Source organism: Mustela lutreola, chromosome 2, assembly GCF_030435805.1.
Source record: "Mustela lutreola isolate mMusLut2 chromosome 2, mMusLut2.pri, whole genome shotgun sequence".
Taxonomy (NCBI): domain Eukaryota; kingdom Metazoa; phylum Chordata; class Mammalia; order Carnivora; family Mustelidae; genus Mustela; species Mustela lutreola.
In genome coordinates, this window is record NC_081291.1 from 214,185,379 (window position 1) to 214,203,486 (window position 18,108).

The following is an 18,108-nucleotide window of genomic DNA, read 5'->3' on the forward strand; positions in this document are numbered from 1 at the left end:
GAGAACAGGGGCACTGACCTGGCAGTTAAGTGCCTGAGTTAAATTCGAGGGACACGTGACATCTGTTTTCCCTTTAAGAAGCTTTCTTTTGCTTTGCGTTCTGGTATATGATTGTATTTTGCACCAGCAGTCAAGGTCACTCACTAGCACCTTCCTTTCGCAGGCATTACATCTTCCCTTGAATTCTGCTTTTATGTCATATTCCCAATTTATGAATATTCATTCGAGAAGCAGTTTTATGATGCATATCTGCTTCTGGAAAATCTCACTTAACATTTATTCATTCAGCAGTGGAAAAATACTTATTGAATATCTTCTGTGGGGCAGTGACTGTTGAAGCTGCTTGGGATGCAGCAGTGAACAGAACAGACAAAATCCATGCTTTCCTAGCAATTACAGTCTGGTGAAAGGGTATAGTTAAGAGCAGTATAAAAAGTGTCACATGATAATAAGTGTAATGGAAAAATAAAGTGTCATCTAGTACATTTCACTTTTTTTCCCTCTAAAAAAATTTTTTTTTTTTTTTTTAGATTTTATTCATTTATTTGACAGAGATCACAAGTAGGCAGAGAAGCACTCAGAGAGAGGAGGAAGCAGGCTCCCTGCCGAGCAGAGAGCCCGGTGCAGGGCTTGATCCCAGGACCCTGAGATCACGACCTGAGCCAAGGGCAGAGGCTTTAACCCACTGAACCTCGCAGGCACCCCCAGAGTTAGGCTTTTAAATGTATAAATAATAACAGCTGATCCAGTGAAATAGTGTTCACTCCCTGTCTCTGTGCTCATCTTGTGTTCTGTTACAGTTTTTCTGGTGCGGTCCCAGGGAAGGCCAGTGACCCTTTTGGTAGAAGGAGGGTTGGGTTGGAGTCTGAAGGTTTGGGCAGTCTCTTTGTCAGTCATGTGGGGAAGAAGAAAGTACCGGATTGAGAGTTAGGGATTGTAATCATCTCTATCTGGGCATTATTTTCCTCGGTGTGTATCCATGAGTGATACATGTGTTACACACCCTGGATAGTTTTGTTCCAGGTAGATGCTGTATTCCATGTAGCTAGTTTGGGACATTGATCTGTCTCTCCTTTTTTTTAAGTGGGCTCCTATGCAGGGCTTGAAGTCATGACCCTGAGATCAAGACCCAAGAAGAGATCAAATGTTGGAAGCTTAACCTGGGTGGCTACACCACCCAGGCTCCCCCAGTTTGAGAACTTTTAAACTGTAACCTACTGATTCTTTGGGGCTGCTTATCTTTCCAGTCTGCTTTCTAGTTAGTAACACAGGAAGACCTGAATTTCCAGAGGATGGAGTCAAGTCAGTGGGTATAATGCCAAAGCATAACGGTGGCCAAAGATGGTATAACTTCCTAGAAATTGTCTTACTAATAAGGAACTGAAAGGAAACTGGCAAATATCCTGTATCCTTTTGGCAACTTTGGATACTTAACGTTGTTCAACCTTGGCCTAATGTGCAGAAGGAAGAGAGAAAGCGGAGGGGGGTGGACAGGAAGGAGCCTTGTGGGTCCAGGAAATAAAAAGAGGCTGAATGAAGAAGGCTTTGGCATCAGAGGCAGTGGGGGCCACAGAGATGGAGATTAGAGGCTGCTAAGGAGAGAAATGAGGGGAAGGGAGGCCCACGGGGGCACGGGCCCTGAGACAGAAGGCAGGATCCAGAGACATAAAGGCAAAGACGAGAATAGCTCGGTGATCTGTTTAAGGATGGGGCGTGGGTGAGGGCCACCACCTGTACAACATCTAGTTTCTTCGGACACTTCTGTGCATATGGCAGAAGAACCTTCAGCCCTCAAGGAGATCAGTTTGCCAAATTCATCCCCCTCCCCCAAAAGGCATCCTGGACTCCTGTTCCCTCGCCGCCATCCCTCATCCCCTCCATCCTCAGCGCATGGCATCAGGCATCTGTCCAGCTGCTGGGAGCCACGCTTGGTGCCTCTCTTTTCCTCACCGTACGCCTTCAGCCCATCAACACATCTGGTTCCATTTACATACTTTGTCCCCATTCTGGCCATTTCTTTCTGTCTCCATTGCTACTGTCTACTGGAGTCTTTCTCATACTTCCCCCTTTAGATTTCCTTCTTCGTACAGTGCCCACACTCTCTTTGGAAAAAGTAAATCCATTATAAGCTCCCCGTTGAGAAGAAAACCTGACAGTTCTATCTAGGCTCCAAGTTCCAACCCGAGCTGACCCTCGTCTATTTTCCTCTTCTCTTATTTTGTACCTCTCTCTTCCTCCATTTCTGTATCCCAGTTTCACTGACCTTCTCTCTGTTGAAATGCACCAGGTTCCTCCTTGCCTCTGGGGCATCGCACTTGGTACTTCCTCCTCCAGTAATCTGTAATGCCCCTTGCTGGCTGATTACCCTTCTGGTTTCAGAGAAGTACTTCCTGACCACTCATGCAGAGTAGTTCCCTCTGCCCACCTGCTCCTACCACAAGCTTCCCTTTTTTATTTGCTTTAGGGATCTCCTTTTTTGTGAATTGTGGACTAAATTCTATTTCTGAGTACGGCACACATTAACAAGGTTCCAAAAGCCAACACTGTACCAAAATGGGAGCACGGAGAGAGGTGTCCCTTCCCGTGCCAGCACTTTGTCCCTGTGCCCTGAATTAGTTTCTTATCATCCTTCTGGAAAAAACAGCAACTTCATAATACCGTAATAATATTTTAATTATTTCCTCTTCCTTCTTATTTTTAAGGTTACCGCCTTTAAATGTTCTTTTGTTCCTCACTTTTCTTACTTAACACATTCTGGAAATCACTGGTATCATTCCCTAGAGATGCCTTTCTCTGTTTTTGGTTTTTTTTTCCTACAGTTACATAGTACTCATTGTAGAAGATAACACCTTTAGTATATCCAACCAGTCTCTTTGTGTGTGTGTGTTACAGTTATTTCTAATAATATACCAGTGAATGAACTAAAGCATAAATATTTTTATATTGCTGGTGTATCTTCAGAGTAAATTCCTATGAGTGCATTTGCTAGGTCCAAGAGTAAAGGCGTGGGTAGTTCTGTAGATGTTGCCAGATTTCCCTTCATTTAGAGTTGGAGCACTTTTTCCTACCTCCAGTGCATAGAGGGATACGTGGTTTGTTTTTCCCTTAAGATATCAGCATACCTGTGGTCCCCTTCTCATCTCAGCCCTGCCTGTTGCTACGTATGTGTGCTGCGTATTTCAGATTAATTCATTTTTTTTTAAAGATTTTATTTATTTATTTGACAGACCGAGATCACAAGTAGGCAGAGAGGCAGGCAGAGAGAAGGGGGGAAGCAGGCTCCCCACTGAGCAGAGAGCCCGATGCGGGTCTTGATCCCAGGACACTGAGATCATGACCTGAGCCGAAGGCAGAGGCTTAACCACTGAGCCACCCAGGCGCCCCAAGATTAGTTCATTTTTAAGAGTCATAAACAGCTATTGTTTGACCTAAGCTTGTTTTTTGCATATGTATTTTTTCACTTTGGAGGTTTTTTAAATTTAATTTTCAGATTCCTAGGCTTTTAGTTTATCTTTCAGGGGGATTATTAGAAATGAGTGTACTGTAGATGGGAGAGGAAAGTGGAAGGCAGAACAGAGGTGTTTTTTTGGGGCAGAGGAACCTCCAGAAATAGAATTTCAGGTCTTCCAGAGTTCCAGCTTTTTCGCTGGGGAAGAGGGGTTGGGGAAAAAGCTGAGCTTTGTAGAAATAACTACTGTGTTTGCATAAAGCCCTTTGAGTTATCACTACCAGTGAATCCCAACACTTACATTCTGTTAGTTGAGGAGAAAAAGGTTTTAAGAAAAAATCACGCAAGATTCTCAAAAAAAAATGTGGGATTTTGGTGGGTGGCTTAAAGTCAAGCACCAGGACCTTGAGAATTACATGTCTCCTCTCCTCTCCCACTGAGGTATTCAGTGGAAGGCTTTTAGAAACACGACATTCGGGCGCCTGGGTGGCTCAGTGGGTTAAGCCGCTGCCTTCGGCTCAGGTCATGATCTCAGAGTCCTGGGATCGAGTCCCGCATCGGGCTCTCTGCTCAGCAGAGAGCCTGCTTCCCTCTCTCTCTCTCTGGCTGCCTCTCCATCTACTTGTGATTTCTCTCTGTCAAATTAATAAATAAAATCTTTAAAAAAAAAAAAAAATAGAAACACGACATTCTTCTAATTCAACTCTTAGGGTACAGGTCTCTTCTCCAACTAGTCGTTATCCCACAGGGGATATTTGTTTCTTTTTAGAAAAATGTGTTTGGGGGCCTGCGGTGTTGGGGACAGGGAGTGAGAATCTCTCTGCTTGATTTTTTTTTTTTTTAAGCATGCATGTTGATGTTGATCGTTGGCAAGTTTTTCTTTTCCCTGAGACCCATCTAATATCGCTGAGTATCTTTTTAGAAAAACTCAACAAAAGAAGGAAGGTTGATCCTCTCATTTTACTTATTTAACTTCTTTTATAAAACCTGAAAGATAGTTACAAAAATAAGGCAGCCAGAGACCATCTCAATTATGAATATAGATGCAAAAATCAAAACAAAATGATAGCAAATAGAATTCCACAATATATTTAAAATTATGACCAACTTGAGTTTATGCCATGAGTGCCAGTTTGGTGCAGAGTTAAGGCATTCTCTCAGTATTATAGCAACAGATGAAAGGAAGTGTGATCCGATCAGCAGATGCTGAGTAGGCATTTGATGTTAAAAAAAAAAAACAAAAAACACACACACACACACACACCCCATACCTAATATGTAGAAAGGAAACTTTTTAAATATGTCAGGTTCTAAAGATCGCTACCAAAATTTAAACAGTGAAACACTACAACCCACTACTGAAACCCAGAACTTAGGGGATGTTCACACATTCAATGATGTCTTACACTCAGTAAGACCAACCAAAAGAAAGGAAGTGTATAAATATTGGAAACGAAAGTTAACTCTTCTTTGCTAGTTATGCAATAGTATAGTTAGCTATAACCTAAGTGATTGTAGGTTAAAAAAATAATACTTGTGATCTCTCTCTCTCTGTCAAATAAATAAATAAAATCTTAAAAAAAAAAAAAAGAAAAGAAATACAGAAACGGGCAAGTGTTCATTTAAAATAGTGATGGCATGGTAAAACTCCTAAGAACACATTTAATAAGAAAAGTAACTGGGGCACCTAGGGGCCTCAGTCAGTTATAAGTGCCTGACTCTTGGTTTTGGATCGGTTCATGATCTCAGGGTTCTGGGAACGAGCCCTGCGTGGGACTCCGGGCTCAGTGTAGAGCCTGCTTGAGATTCTCTCTCTCCTGTCTCTGCCCCTTCCCTGTTTGCGTTCTCTCTCTCATTCAGTAAATCAATCAATAAAATCTTTTAAAAAATTACAAAAAGCAATTGCTTACATAAAAAAGTGATCAATCCTTTTTTATTTTTTTTTAAAGACTTTTTATTTTATTTATTTGACAGAGAGAGAGAGAGATCACAAGTAGGCAGAGCAGCAGGCAGAGAGAGAGGGGAAAGCAGGCTCCCTGCTGAGCAGAGAGCCGATGCATCCCAGGACCCTGAAATCATGACCTGAACCGAAGGCAGAGGCTTAACCCACTGAGCCACCCAGGCGCCCCTGATCAATCCTTTTTAAAAACAGATTTATTACTCATTTATTTTAAAAAAGAGACAGAGAGAGTGTGGAGGAGCAGGGACAGAGGGAGATTGAGAGAGAAAATCTCAAGCAGTCTCCTTGCTAAGTGGGGAGTCCCACACTGGGCTCCATTCCATGACCCTGAGATCGTGACCTGAGCCAAAATCAAGAGTCTGGTGCTTAATTGACAGTTAAGTGACTTACCCACCCAGGTACCCCCAAAGTGATCTAATCTTATTAAAGGAAATGTTTGTAAATTTGAATAGATGGACATGCTATTGTCTTTGGTGGGCTCTTTAATGCAGTGGCAGCTTGGTTCCCCGTAGGGTTGTTTGTAGAATAGATCAATGATCTTAAAATTCCTAGGGAAGAAAACAAACATCTGTGAATAGCCAAACAAAATCCTTTTTTCAGATTTTATTTATTTATTTGTTTATTTGGGAGAGACCACGTGAGAGAGTAGAGAGCTAGTGGAGGGAGGACCAGAGGGAGACGGACAAGCAGACGCCGCGCTGTGTGGGGAGCCCAACGTGGCGCGTCATCCCACGACCTTGAGATCGTGATCTGAGCCAAAATCCAGAGTCGGACACTTAACCAACTGAGCCACCCAGACACCCCAAGAAAGGAAAAGGCTTCCCAGATACCAGACTGTACCATGGAGCGAGTTTGATCAGATGACTGTCCTATTGAACTGGGAATTGTTAATCCAGAAATAGGTCACTTCATGTGAACATTTAATATACAGCAAAAATATTTCTTTTTTTTTTTTTTTTTAAAGATTTTATTTATTTATTTGTCAGAGAGACAGAGAGCAAGAGCGAGCACAGGCAGAGTGGCAGGCAGAGTGAGAGGGAGAAGCAGGCTCCCTGCCGAGCAAGGAGCCCGATGTGGGACTCGATCCCAGGACGCTGGGATCATAACCTGAGCCGAAGGCAGCTGCTTAACCAACTGAGCCACCCAGGCGTCCCATACAGCAAAAATATTTCTTAGTTCCATGAGAAGAGGCTGGATTAGTTCATAAAAGTTGTATTATGTTAGTTTCAAGCGTGTAACAGTGCCTGACATTTATGAGTCTGTTACCATTTAATTTTGTTTGTTCAATTTGTTTTTTGGATTCCACGTGTAAGTGAAATCATATGGTATAAAAACAGAATTTCTTACAGTAACGATATTATGCACAGACCAATGATAAATTTTAAAAACTAAACAATTGAGAGATAAATTTGGCAGCAAAGACGTCACATACAGCAATCTCTTATAAACTGACAAGAAAAAGACACGTAGTCCCTCAGAAAACTTATTAACAAAGGGTATGAGTGATCAGTTCATGTACGAATTCAGGTGACCAAGATCCATGTGCAGAATGACCCTCAGGCTCTCGGTAGGTGAGTGGAATTCGGACTCCACTGGTGGGGTTTGCCGAAGGGGATCACAGACTGCTGGAGAGCGGAGGTCTGCTCCCACCTGAGGCATAAACATGGCTTCTGTAGCCCATCTCCCATTTTGATGACTTTTTCTTTCTTTCTTTTTTTTTTTTTTTTTTTAAAGATTTTATTCATTTATTTGACAGCCCAAGCAGGGGGAGCCCCAGGCAGAGGTAGAGGGAGAGGGAGAAGCAGGCTTCCCACTGAGCAGGGAGCCCCATGCGGGGCTCGATCCCAGGACCCTGAGATCGTGACCTGAGCCGAAGGCAGAGGCTTAACCCACTGAGCCACCCTGGCATCCCTTTTTCTTACTTCCCAAAATAAGAGTGTTGACTCTTAAGAGCTTTTAGAGATTTTTAATCTTTACTGTATATCATTCTTTTCATTGTGTTTTATGTTTTCATTCCTCGAGTTAACTCCAGCAATATAGGATAATTTTCTGTGAAACTTAATTGTCTTTTTTGGACACTTACGTAGATGTGGATCATTTAAAAGATGGCTAGTGGTGGCAATTTAATTGGGAGTAGCTGTTCTTATAATTTGTTTTTTCAAATAAAGTAGATCGCTTTTTAAAAAATAAATCATCTTAACATCTTTATTTTTATTTATTTATTTTTTTTCTTTTGAAATATTTTATTCATCTATTTGAGAGCAAGAGAGATCACAAGTAGACAGAGAGGCGGATGGGGTGGGGGAAGCAGGCTCCCTGGTGAACAGAGCCCAATGCTGGACAGATCCCAGGACCCTGAGATCCTGACCCCAGCTGAAGGCAGAGGCTTAACCCACTGAGCCACCCAGGTGCCCTCTTAACATTTTTACTATCTAGACTAAAAGAAATGAAATCTGGATGATTTTTTTTTTAAGATTTTATGTATTTATTTGAGAGAGCGAGAGATACAGATAGCGAGAGAGCATGAACAGGGAGGAGAGGGAGAAGCAGGCTTCCTGGTGAGCCCGGAGCCCAGTGTGTCCTTGAGCTCAAGACCTGAGCCAAAGGCAGGCACGCACTTACCTGACTGAGCCACCCAGGTACCCAAAGGGATGAACATTTTTCAGGCAGAAGAGTTGAAAACTGAAACAAGATGAAACCAGAGAGGGAGACAAACCATAAGAGACTTAATATTAGGAAACAAACTGAGGTCTGCTCGAAGGGAGCCGGAGGTGGGGGGAATGGAGAAGCTGGGTGACAGACATTGGGGAGGGTATGTGCTGTGGTGACTGCTGGGTACAGTTGTATAAGACTGATGATCACAGATCTGTACCCCCGAATCAAATAATACATTATGTGTTAATTTTAAAAATTTAAAAAGAGGTTAATTGTCAAAATGCACAGTTGTGGTTTGCATGAAAGTCGTTCCCACTTGCAAAAACCTTTTTTGCTTATTAAGCTTATTTGAGAGAATATGCATTAAAGCTCATTGCACCGAAACTGAACATAGCATTGTCAAATCTACTAAAATTAAATTAAAAAAAAAAGAAAATGAAATCCTGGGGAGGAAAACACTCATTGCAAGTTACACTTGACCATTTCTGAGTTCCATTTTATAAAAAAATTTATTTATTTATTTGACAGAGAAAGACACACAGAGAGAGGGAACATAAGCATGGGGAGTGGGCAAGGGAGAAGCAGGCTTCCCGCTGAGTAGGGAGCCCAATGTGGGCCTGGATCCCAGGATCTTGGGATCATGACCTGAGCCAAAGGTAGACGGCTCATGACTGAGTAACCCAGGCGCCCCCTGAGCCATTTTTAAATGTTGTAAGCTCATTTAATATTCGCAGCTTTAAAGGTTGTAGAACTATATCGTAGCATAGTCTCCATGGGAAGGTTGGTAGAACCCCACAGAGGAGTTGGTGCTGTCTAGACGAGTATCTGTAGAAATAAACTCTGTTTTCTGACATTTTCCCCCCGGACATCTTTTTAGGGGAAACGTGGGGCATGAACTCATGACCCTGAGCCAGCCAAGTGCCCCTTCCCCTAACATCTTTATTATGACATAATTTACACTACAAAATTCACCCTTTTAAATGTGTAATTCACTGGTTTTTACTGTGTTCACAGAGTTGTGCAATCATGGCCACTATCTAATTCTAGAACATTTTCCCCATCTCAAAAAGAATCCCATTTGATATCCAAAGTACATATCCTGGCATTCAGACTGAAAATTACCTCCTGTTTCCTTTAAGTCAAGCATAACACAGTAGAAAGTATTTTACTTTTATACAAAGCCTTGCCAGTATTCCCAGGTTACTCCCTGTAGCTTGGTCAACAAGTTTTGGTTCCATTTGGTCTGCTTGGATTTCTTCTCTTTTGTTTGCCCCAGGATGAAGGTAGCTGACTGGTGTGGGTAGGAAGGGTGGTTTAGGAAAGGCCCTTTTATGGTCAGAGTCATTCTTCGCCCTTGATGTTGGTTTGCAGGGCGCTAGCTGATATGAACAATGACGGACGAATGGATCAAGTCGAGTTTTCCATAGCTATGAAACTCATCAAACTCAAGCTGCAAGGGTATCAACTCCCTTCCTCACTTCCCCCTGTCATGAAACAGCAACCCGTTGCTATTTCTAGCACACCAGCCTTTGGTAAGTCTGAAATGGACTTGGTTCCTATATTTCATTGTAGACCTTAAAAATTCTTTTTCTTCTTTTTCCCCTTTTCTGTTTGTAGCCTTGTGGTATTCTAGTAGGAGGCAGTTCTGTCCGAAAAATGATGGTCCTGGTCCTGTGCAGGCAGATAATGCTGGAGGAGAAGACCATGTTCACATTTGAACCCTAGCATGTGTTAAAGAACAGAAGTTCACCTGAGTAGATTTGAAGTTGTAATTGGTTTTATTAAGCGGCTCCTGAAGGGGTAGCCGCCTGTGGAGCCACTAGAGGGGAGCTCAGAGAGGTTGTCTGAAATGGAAGGTTTTACAGGAGGGAGGGTGGGGCAAGAAAGCTGTTAGCAAAAGAAAAGAAAGGACTGTACCTGGCTAGATCATTTTCCCTGGAGGGATAGGTGTGTGGGGGGGTGCTTCTTATCAGGTCAATTACCTCATCTTCCTTTAGGCGATGAAGAGCGTGGATAGGACAGCTGACCTCACTGGTCCTGATCCTGCTCCGAAAATTCATGACTGACTGACTGCCTAAGGCCGCGTTGCTGGAAGAGGTTGACTCTGCCATTAGTTTGGTATTAAGTCCCAGGTTTGGTGACTTGGTCTGAGTGACACCATTTGGTTCCTGTGGTTTTCTTTTTAACAGGTGCTAGTAAACAAAACGAAAGCAAAGGTTCAGCCTGTTGGGGCAAACCACATACACTTGCGGTCTACCGCTGCATTTTCTTTTCATTGCCCTCACGACATCTTTGACCCTTGACAATGCCACATGCTTCCTTTTGGCTTCATTTTCCCCAGCACACAAACAGCTCCTTTGGATAATGGTATCTAGCAATATATTTTTAAATTCATAGTATTGAGAAACTGGCCCCATTAAAGTCTTCCTTGGAACAAAAGAAGCAGGACGAAATAAACAGTATCTCAGCTAAAAACACAGCTCCATGGAAAGATACCTTTTAACCAGGTGTTTTTCTTAAAAACTAATCAGGAATTAATTGACTAAGATCACCAAGAGTTCTGATTTCTTCTGCTCTCACCCTAGACTTTAAAGATTACAGTAATCAGATCTAATATCTGATTCATGAGAAAGTTCTTAGACAGTTTTAACAAAACACAGAAGTTGTGGCTAGAGTTTCCCTTTCTTCCTCCTAATAGATCCGGATGACAGGTGATCCGGTGAAGTAGGTTTGGAAGGGGGCAGTCTGTAGCAGTGCAGGTTGTCTCTGATATAATTAATGATAAGCTGAGATAAAGACATAACTGTGGTTTTACTGAATAGATTTACTCTTAAAAACAAACTGTGCATTGCCTTTGTTTTGGTGATGTTTAATCACAAGACTTGTGGTCATAAAGGGAAGGGTGCAGGTTTGGGGTCAGGCAAGGATCCGGGGATCCAAGAGAAGAAAAGAGAAACTCAGGAAATCACACAGGAGCAAAAGCTAGGAAGAGCGGAGGTGGAGGACGGCTTGTCCTCTCCACGTGACCAGGGCCCTGGTTGGCTTTGTCCATTGTGTGTTCGTAGCCCTCAGCCCTTAGCTGGCCAGCTTATTGAAGGACAGATGGTTCTGAATTCCCAGAAGGTCCTTGTAGCCAACCTTTGGTCAGGACCTGTGGGGTAAAACGGCTAAAGGGTATTTGGTTTTCTTTTGGCTTTCCTTCCGGTGCTGCAAGAAGATAGCTCAGGGGGGCAGAGAGTCGAATAACCTGAGGCATCCCATTTCCTCTTTTTCCCTCAAACCCAGGGGTCAGTGATTCTCCCTCTAACATTTAATATGTCTTCTCTTATTCCATTCTGCAGCAGGACTTTCAACTCTAGAGTCACTGCTGCTTTATTTCCATGAGGTTGCGGCCTCGCTTGCCCAAGGGGTTCACTGCCACTTAAGTAAGCTGCCCCTTCCTCCAAGGGAGCCTGGAATTTCTTTCTTTCATTTTTTTTTTTTTTTAAGATTTTATTTATTTATTTGACAGACAGAGATCACAAGTAGGCAGAGAGGCAGGCAGAGAGAGAGGAGGAAGCAGGCTCTCCGCGGAACAGAGAGCCCGATGCGGGGCTCGATCCCACGACGCTGGGATCATGACCTGAGCCGAAAGCAGAGGCTTTAACCCACTGAGCCAGCCATGCACCCCCGGAGCCTGGAATTTCTGAGCCCCCATTCTGCCATCCAGTCCTGAGCTCCTGCCCGGGGCTCCTCCACTGCCTTTCTTCCCCCTCCTTTTCGTCACATCAGCATCCTCAGTAAATTATTTCCAAGAGGCAAATCACCAGGGAATGGCAGAACATGAGAGAAGTTAAAAGTACGTTGTGTCCTAACCAGGTTTTTGCTTAGCTTTGCTCAAACACCTGACCTTTGCTAGTATTTCTAGTTCTACCTCTCAGCTTAACCCAGGATAATTTTTTTTTTTTACACTACTTATGTGGCTATTCGAAAAGAAAATCATTTGTTACTAGGATCATTACTTTCTAGTTAATAGTAAAAATTATGTGGCCAGGCATTTCCTGGCCCTTTTACATATTATACCTGCAGGTATTGTATTTTATTTGGTCATAACGGTAACTGTAAAATCTGCAGAAATTATTAGCCCTGTTACATGAATGAGAGAACCGAGGACACACGAAGGTGAACAGTTGGCTTAAGACCACATTCCTAAAAAGGGAGGTGGAGCCTCTCCAGACAGGGTTTATCAAAGGCTCTTGGTTTCCTTACCACCTTCTCTCTTCCCACGTTCATTCTCCCCAAACCATAGGGGTGGCATGGAGCGGCACTGTCCACGCTTCGTGGTCTGCAGGGGTGCTGAGGCACGGTTAACACATGGAATTAAGGCTAGCTGTGGGTTTAGCAACTGTTTTGTTCACCTCTTCTGTTACGGAGAGAAAAAGGGGTTGTAGTGAGTGGTGCTGTGACTTGCCCAAGGGTAGCGAGCTGTATTGTAGGAAATTCTGTAAGTGTGCCGGGTCTCTTTTTCTTTCAGTGGAGGAAGGAATATTACACAGAGAATAATTCCTTTTTGACTATATATTCAACAACTGTTTCAGGGGGAGTTTGTCTTTTGTTTAAATTTTTTTTTTTTTTTTTTTTGCCAGATCCCATGGTTTTATTAGATTAAACCATCATTATTATTTTTATTATTATTATTATTATTTTTTAGAGTGTAGAGGGGCAAAGGGAGAAAGAGAGAATCTTAACCAGGCCCCATGCCCTGTGTGGAGTCTCTTACGGGGAGTAACCCTGAGATCATAATCCGAGTCAAAAGAGTCTGGCTCCTGACCAACTGAGCCAATCAGGCACTGCAGATTAAACCATTATTTTTATTTATTTATTTATTTACTTATTTTAAAGATTTTATTTATTTATTTGACAGAGATCACAGGTAGGCAGAGAGGTAGACAGAGAGAGAGGAGGAAACAGGCTCCCTGCTAAGCAGAGAGCCCTATGCGGGGCTCGATCCCAGGACCCCGGGGTCATGACCCGAGCCGAAGGCAGAGGCTTTAATGCACTCAGCCACCCAGGCACCCCTAAACCATTATTTTTAAACCCCAACTGTGTGTCCTAGTTACTGGGAACAGGTTGGTAAGCAGGACATCATGGCTCCTGCTACTGTGAAGCTTCTTGTTACGTTGGGGAAAGTAAGCAAGTAGATGAACGGCTTCAGGGCAAGATAAGGGCAATCAGTTCTGTAAAATGGTAATATGATAGAGATACTGATGGGAGAAAGTGATCAGGCAGAATTCTCCTTGGAGAGATGACTTTGAGCTGACCTAGACAGGAGAGCCGTGTGGAGAACCAAGGCGAGAAACCTTCCAGGCAAATGGAACAGCAATTAACAAAGGTCCTAAGGCAAAAATGAAGTTGGTATGTGCAGGAAACAAAAACGAGAGCAAAGCAGTACTGGCTGAGGTATTGGTAGGCCTTATGGGCAAGGAGGGAGGGCAAGAGCCAGATGGTTTAGGGCCTAATAAAACCACTAAGGAATCAGACTTGTTTTCTAGGGGCAGTGGAAAGCTACAGAGAACTTCCAGGTAGGAGAGTCTTCTGTTATCTGAAGACTGGGTTGTGGGGGGAACCAAAGTAGCATCAGGGAAATCGGGGGGGGGGGGAGGTTTTTGCTGTGGGCAAGAGGTGATGATAGTGATAATCAGTATGGAAGTGATAATCTGTGGAAGATAGAATAGGGTTAGGCTCATTGTATCCTGTATTTTGGAGGAAAAGTATATCAGGCTTTGGTCTCATTAGGTTTGAGAGATTTAGTGGATTTCCAAGGAGGCAGGTGAATCCATGGGTCTGGATCTCAGAAGAGAGACCATCAGCTCTGGGAGAATTGGAATATGCGTGGCATTAAAAGCCCTGGGACTGGATGAAATATCTTAGAATGTGTAGTTAGAGCAGGCAGAAGACCTGGGACCAAGCCTCGGCGTGCTGTGACGTTTAAAGGTGTAGTCAAAGGGGAAGAAGCAAGAGGAGGCAGGTTGCCCAGTGGCCAAGAACATTTTCAAGGAGGGAGCATTCTATTATTTGAGTTGCTTCTGTGAGAATGAGGAAGAATGGGACAGAACAGTGATTGGATTTGGCAAGATGACCTTGAAAAGCGGTTTCTTTGGAGTGGTACAGACAAAAGCCTAGTTGGAGGCTTGGAAGAGGGGAGAGTTTGACTGTGAAGACAGACCCCTGGAAGAGCCTGTCAGCCTTCCCAAGGCTGGTGTGTTCAGGATGGGAAGTGCCCCTGGATTTTTATTTTTATTTTTAATTTTTGTTTTTCCTAAAGGTTTTATTCATTTAGTTGACAGAGATCACGAGCAGGCAGAGAGGCAGGCTCCCTGCCGAGCAGAGAGCCTGAAGCGGGGCTCCATCCCAGTCTCTGGGATCATGACCTGAGTCGAAGGCAGAGGCTTTAACCCACTGAGCCACTCAGGCGCCCTGCCCCTGGATTTTTAAAAGAGAGAGGGAAGGGGCGCCTGGGTGGCTCAGTGCGTTGGGCCGCTGCCTTCGGCTCAGGTCATGATCTCAGGGTCCTGGGATCGAGTCCCGCGTCGGGCTCTCTGCTCAGCGGGGAGCCTGCTTCCCTCTCTCTCTCTCTCTCTCTCTCTCTCTCTCTGCCTGCCTCTCCATCTACTTGTGATTTCTCTCTGTCAAATAAATAAATAAAATCTTTAAAAAAAAAAAAAAAAAAAAAAAAGAGAGAGGGAAAACCCAATGGTTGAAGAGAGGTGGGAAAATATCAGGAATTAAGATTGATTGATTGATTGATTTTAAACATTTTATTTATTTGACACAGAGAAATCACAAGTAGGTGCGGGGGGGGAAGAGTGGAGTCCGATGCGGGACTCGATCCTAGGACCCTGAGATCATGACCTGAGCCAAAGGCAGAGGCTTAACCCACTAAGCCACCCAGGCGCCCAGGAATTAAGATTTAGCACAGTCAAGAGAGATGGTATACAAAACACAGCCTCTGGCAGATTTATTTCTTCAGAAATATTTAGAAAATACTCATTTAGTAAAGGTTGTCAGTTGGCAAGAAGATGATGATCTTCATAGCAGCTACTTTTAAAAGCTGACCCAATAAAGCTTCTACCTGTGACAAACCCCCCACACTGTGGAGAAATGACTGGGGGTAGAATCAGTTGAGCAGGGCAGCGACGCAGACACCACAGGAGGAGAAGGTTCAGACCAACGTGGGGGTGGAGAACAGAGGCTGGAAATCCCAGGAAGCAAGGCGCACATAAAAATGAGTGACGGGCAGTATCAGGCAAGGTCAGATCCCACACAAAGTTATTATTAGAAAAAGGAGAATAAAGAGCCGACTAACGCCCCATGAACAGTGATGGCACCCCAGTAACCTGCAATTTCCAAAGCTAAAAAATACTAAGAAAATGACACAAGTCGTGGAAGACCAACACAATCGGAATTTTAAAGCTGTGGAAATAAGGCGACAGAACTCAGGAAAGAAGCAGAAAGGGGGGAAAAAAAGTCATTTCAGAAATGGAGACCAAACTAGAAGCCACTCCAGAGACACTATCGCAAGAGAAACCGAAGGTGAAGAGGACGATTTCAAGAATGAAAACAGATTGAACAAGAGATAATAAGGAGTTGAGGAAAAGTGACCCGTATTGAAGGCAAAGGAAGTTAAATAAAGGGAGATGGAGTCCCTAAAGAAGAAGACCGAAGCAAGGGACGAGAACAAATGGCAAAGACTAGTTGAAGACAACTTCCTGGACATAAAGGATTTGAAACTGTGTTTGAAAGAGGATTTCACGTGCTTGAGAATATCAGCCTGGAGAAACCAACACTAAGATAAATTCTAATAAGACAAAAAATTATTTGCGTATGTAGAAAAATATCTTCAGACTTTTTCTCCAGCAGTGCTTTATCTCAGAAGGAAATGGTGACATAGTTAGGATTATCAAGGAACTACTAAGCCAAGAATTTTGTGTCCAGAAGAACCAGGCCACCAACTCTCTGGACACTAATTTACTATCTTATAATTAAACTCAATTCTGACGGTAACTGCTGGAGTTAGCGTCACATTCTGAGGACGGAAAGGCCCAGTCCCACAACGCTGCCCTCACTTCATGCTTGAGTCACAAGCGCTGGGTCCCCCAGGGTACCCCTACTTCTCTCCGACTTGTCTACAAAGTCCGAGGCTCCCACACACCCTGCTTCCCCTTTCTGTAATTTGCTAGAACAGCTCACAAAACTCAGGGAAGTATTTACTTAGGTTTGTCAGTTCGTTATAAAGGATATGACGAAGGATACATACAAAATGTGTAGGCACAGGAAGAGGTATAGAAGGGCAAAGCCCGGTAGGGTCCTAAGTGTGAGAGCTACTATCCCTAACTGTGAGAGCTAAGTGTGAGAGGGTGGGCCACCCTCTCAGCATGTGCTTGTGTTTTCCAGCGTGGAAGTTCTCCAAACCCTGTAGTAGGGAGTTTTTATGGAGCCTTCATTATACAGATGTGATTGCTACATCCTTCCTTGGCCATTGATTAGCTCAGTCTCTAGCCCCTCTACGCTCGCCTGAGGTCTGTATGGATGTAGGGAGGGGTGGCATGGGATTGAACATTGTGTCCCACTGACCATGCTGTGGTCTTGCCGATGACCAGCCCTTGGCCTGTATCTGTTTAGGGACCCCGCCACCAGTCTTCTTATCCGAATACAAAAAGACACTCTTATCACTCCAGAAATTCCAGGGGTCGTAGAAGCTCCTGTGTCAGGAACCAGGGGCAAAGACCAAATGTTGTAACAAAAGATGTTCCTATCAGTCAGGAAATCACAAGGGTTGTAGGAGCTCTGCCAGGAACAGGAATCAGGAACCCGGTTGGAGAAGGGGTGGACAAAGACCAGATATATATTTCTTATTATGTCACAGTACCAGAAGTTCAGACAGAGAAACAAAAAAGGAAGGAAGCATTTATTTAATTCTATGATTTCTTCACTCTGGTTAGAATGCTCTGTAAAGAGTAATTTCCGTGTCCAGTGTTTTGTCTCTCTGAGGTTCAGTGTGTAAAGGAAAGGCAGGATAGAGGTTTGATTTCTTTTCCTCTTTTATTTTTTTTCTTTTCCTCCTTTATTAATACCAGTTTTCAGCATAAATTTATTACCCATGATGGCCAATTAGAATTTTTTGTTTGTTTTTATGTATCATTATGAATTCATAAATTTAATTCTCTTTGGTGGTTTTTGTTCTATTAGTTACGATTCTTACTGATCCTCAACCTTGGCCCGTAGGTCCCTCTTCAAGTTGGGTCTTGTGCCCTTACTATGTGATCCTTGACGTAATTTTTGGTATTCTCCAAAGTGATTAATCTGACTTTATATGTATGTATATATATATATAAGTTTTTTTTTCTGAGTTTCTGTTGTAAATGGAGCTATATTACAACTGGAAAGTGATTTGCTTTTTCGAATACTCTTGGATTAATTGTCACTGAACGTGGACAAGGGATTCTGTGTGAATTTTGTTGCGGTTTTTCCTCCCTAGGAATAGGAGGTATCGCCAGCATGCCGCCACTCACAGCTGTCGCTCCAGTGCCAATGGGATCCATTCCAGTTGTGGGAATGTCTCCACCTCTAGTATCTTCTGTTCCTACAGCAGCAGTGCCTCCCCTGGCCAACGGGGCTCCCCCTGTCATACAGCCTCTGCCCGCATTTGCTCATCCTGGTATGTGACCTGCTCAGTCCACAGGCTGAATTTTTACGTGTGTTTTACTCTTCCGTCTTGCTGAATCTTCTGTCTTCACTTTCTGATTCTCTTTGAGTGGCATTTTGTTCCGGAGGGAACTATCTTCCTTCAAACTTGGTATCTCATTTTTTCCGACATATTAAGCGGGCTGTGCGAGGCCAAAGAGAAGTGCAGGAGAGTGAAATGCCGGATCTGGTACTGTATGGGCAAAGGTGAACTTGACAGCTAAAATCCAAGAGCATAATTCCCTTTCCAGGGCTTGACAGGAGCCAGTGAGATTTGAGCAGTAATTGAACATTTTTAATTTCCATGTGTCAGTTACTACTT

At 43.4% G+C, this 18,108-nt stretch overlaps 1 protein-coding gene across 5 annotated transcripts in view; it reads left to right on the plus strand.

The window, feature by feature from the left end:
• ITSN1 (intersectin 1) overlaps positions 1-18,108 on the plus strand; it is a 221,217-nt gene that overhangs the window by 77,073 nt on the left and 126,036 nt on the right. For all 5 annotated transcript variants that reach the window (XR_009351206.1, XM_059164652.1, XM_059164654.1 and 2 more), the window contains exons 5-6: positions 9,435-9,595; positions 17,581-17,760. Coding sequence is in view for 4 of the 5 variants with exons in the window: in XM_059164652.1 (XP_059020635.1) it covers positions 9,435-9,595; positions 17,581-17,760 (341 nt within the window). In the remaining variant the exon portion in view is untranslated. The remainder of the gene's footprint in view (positions 1-9,434; positions 9,596-17,580; positions 17,761-18,108) is intronic.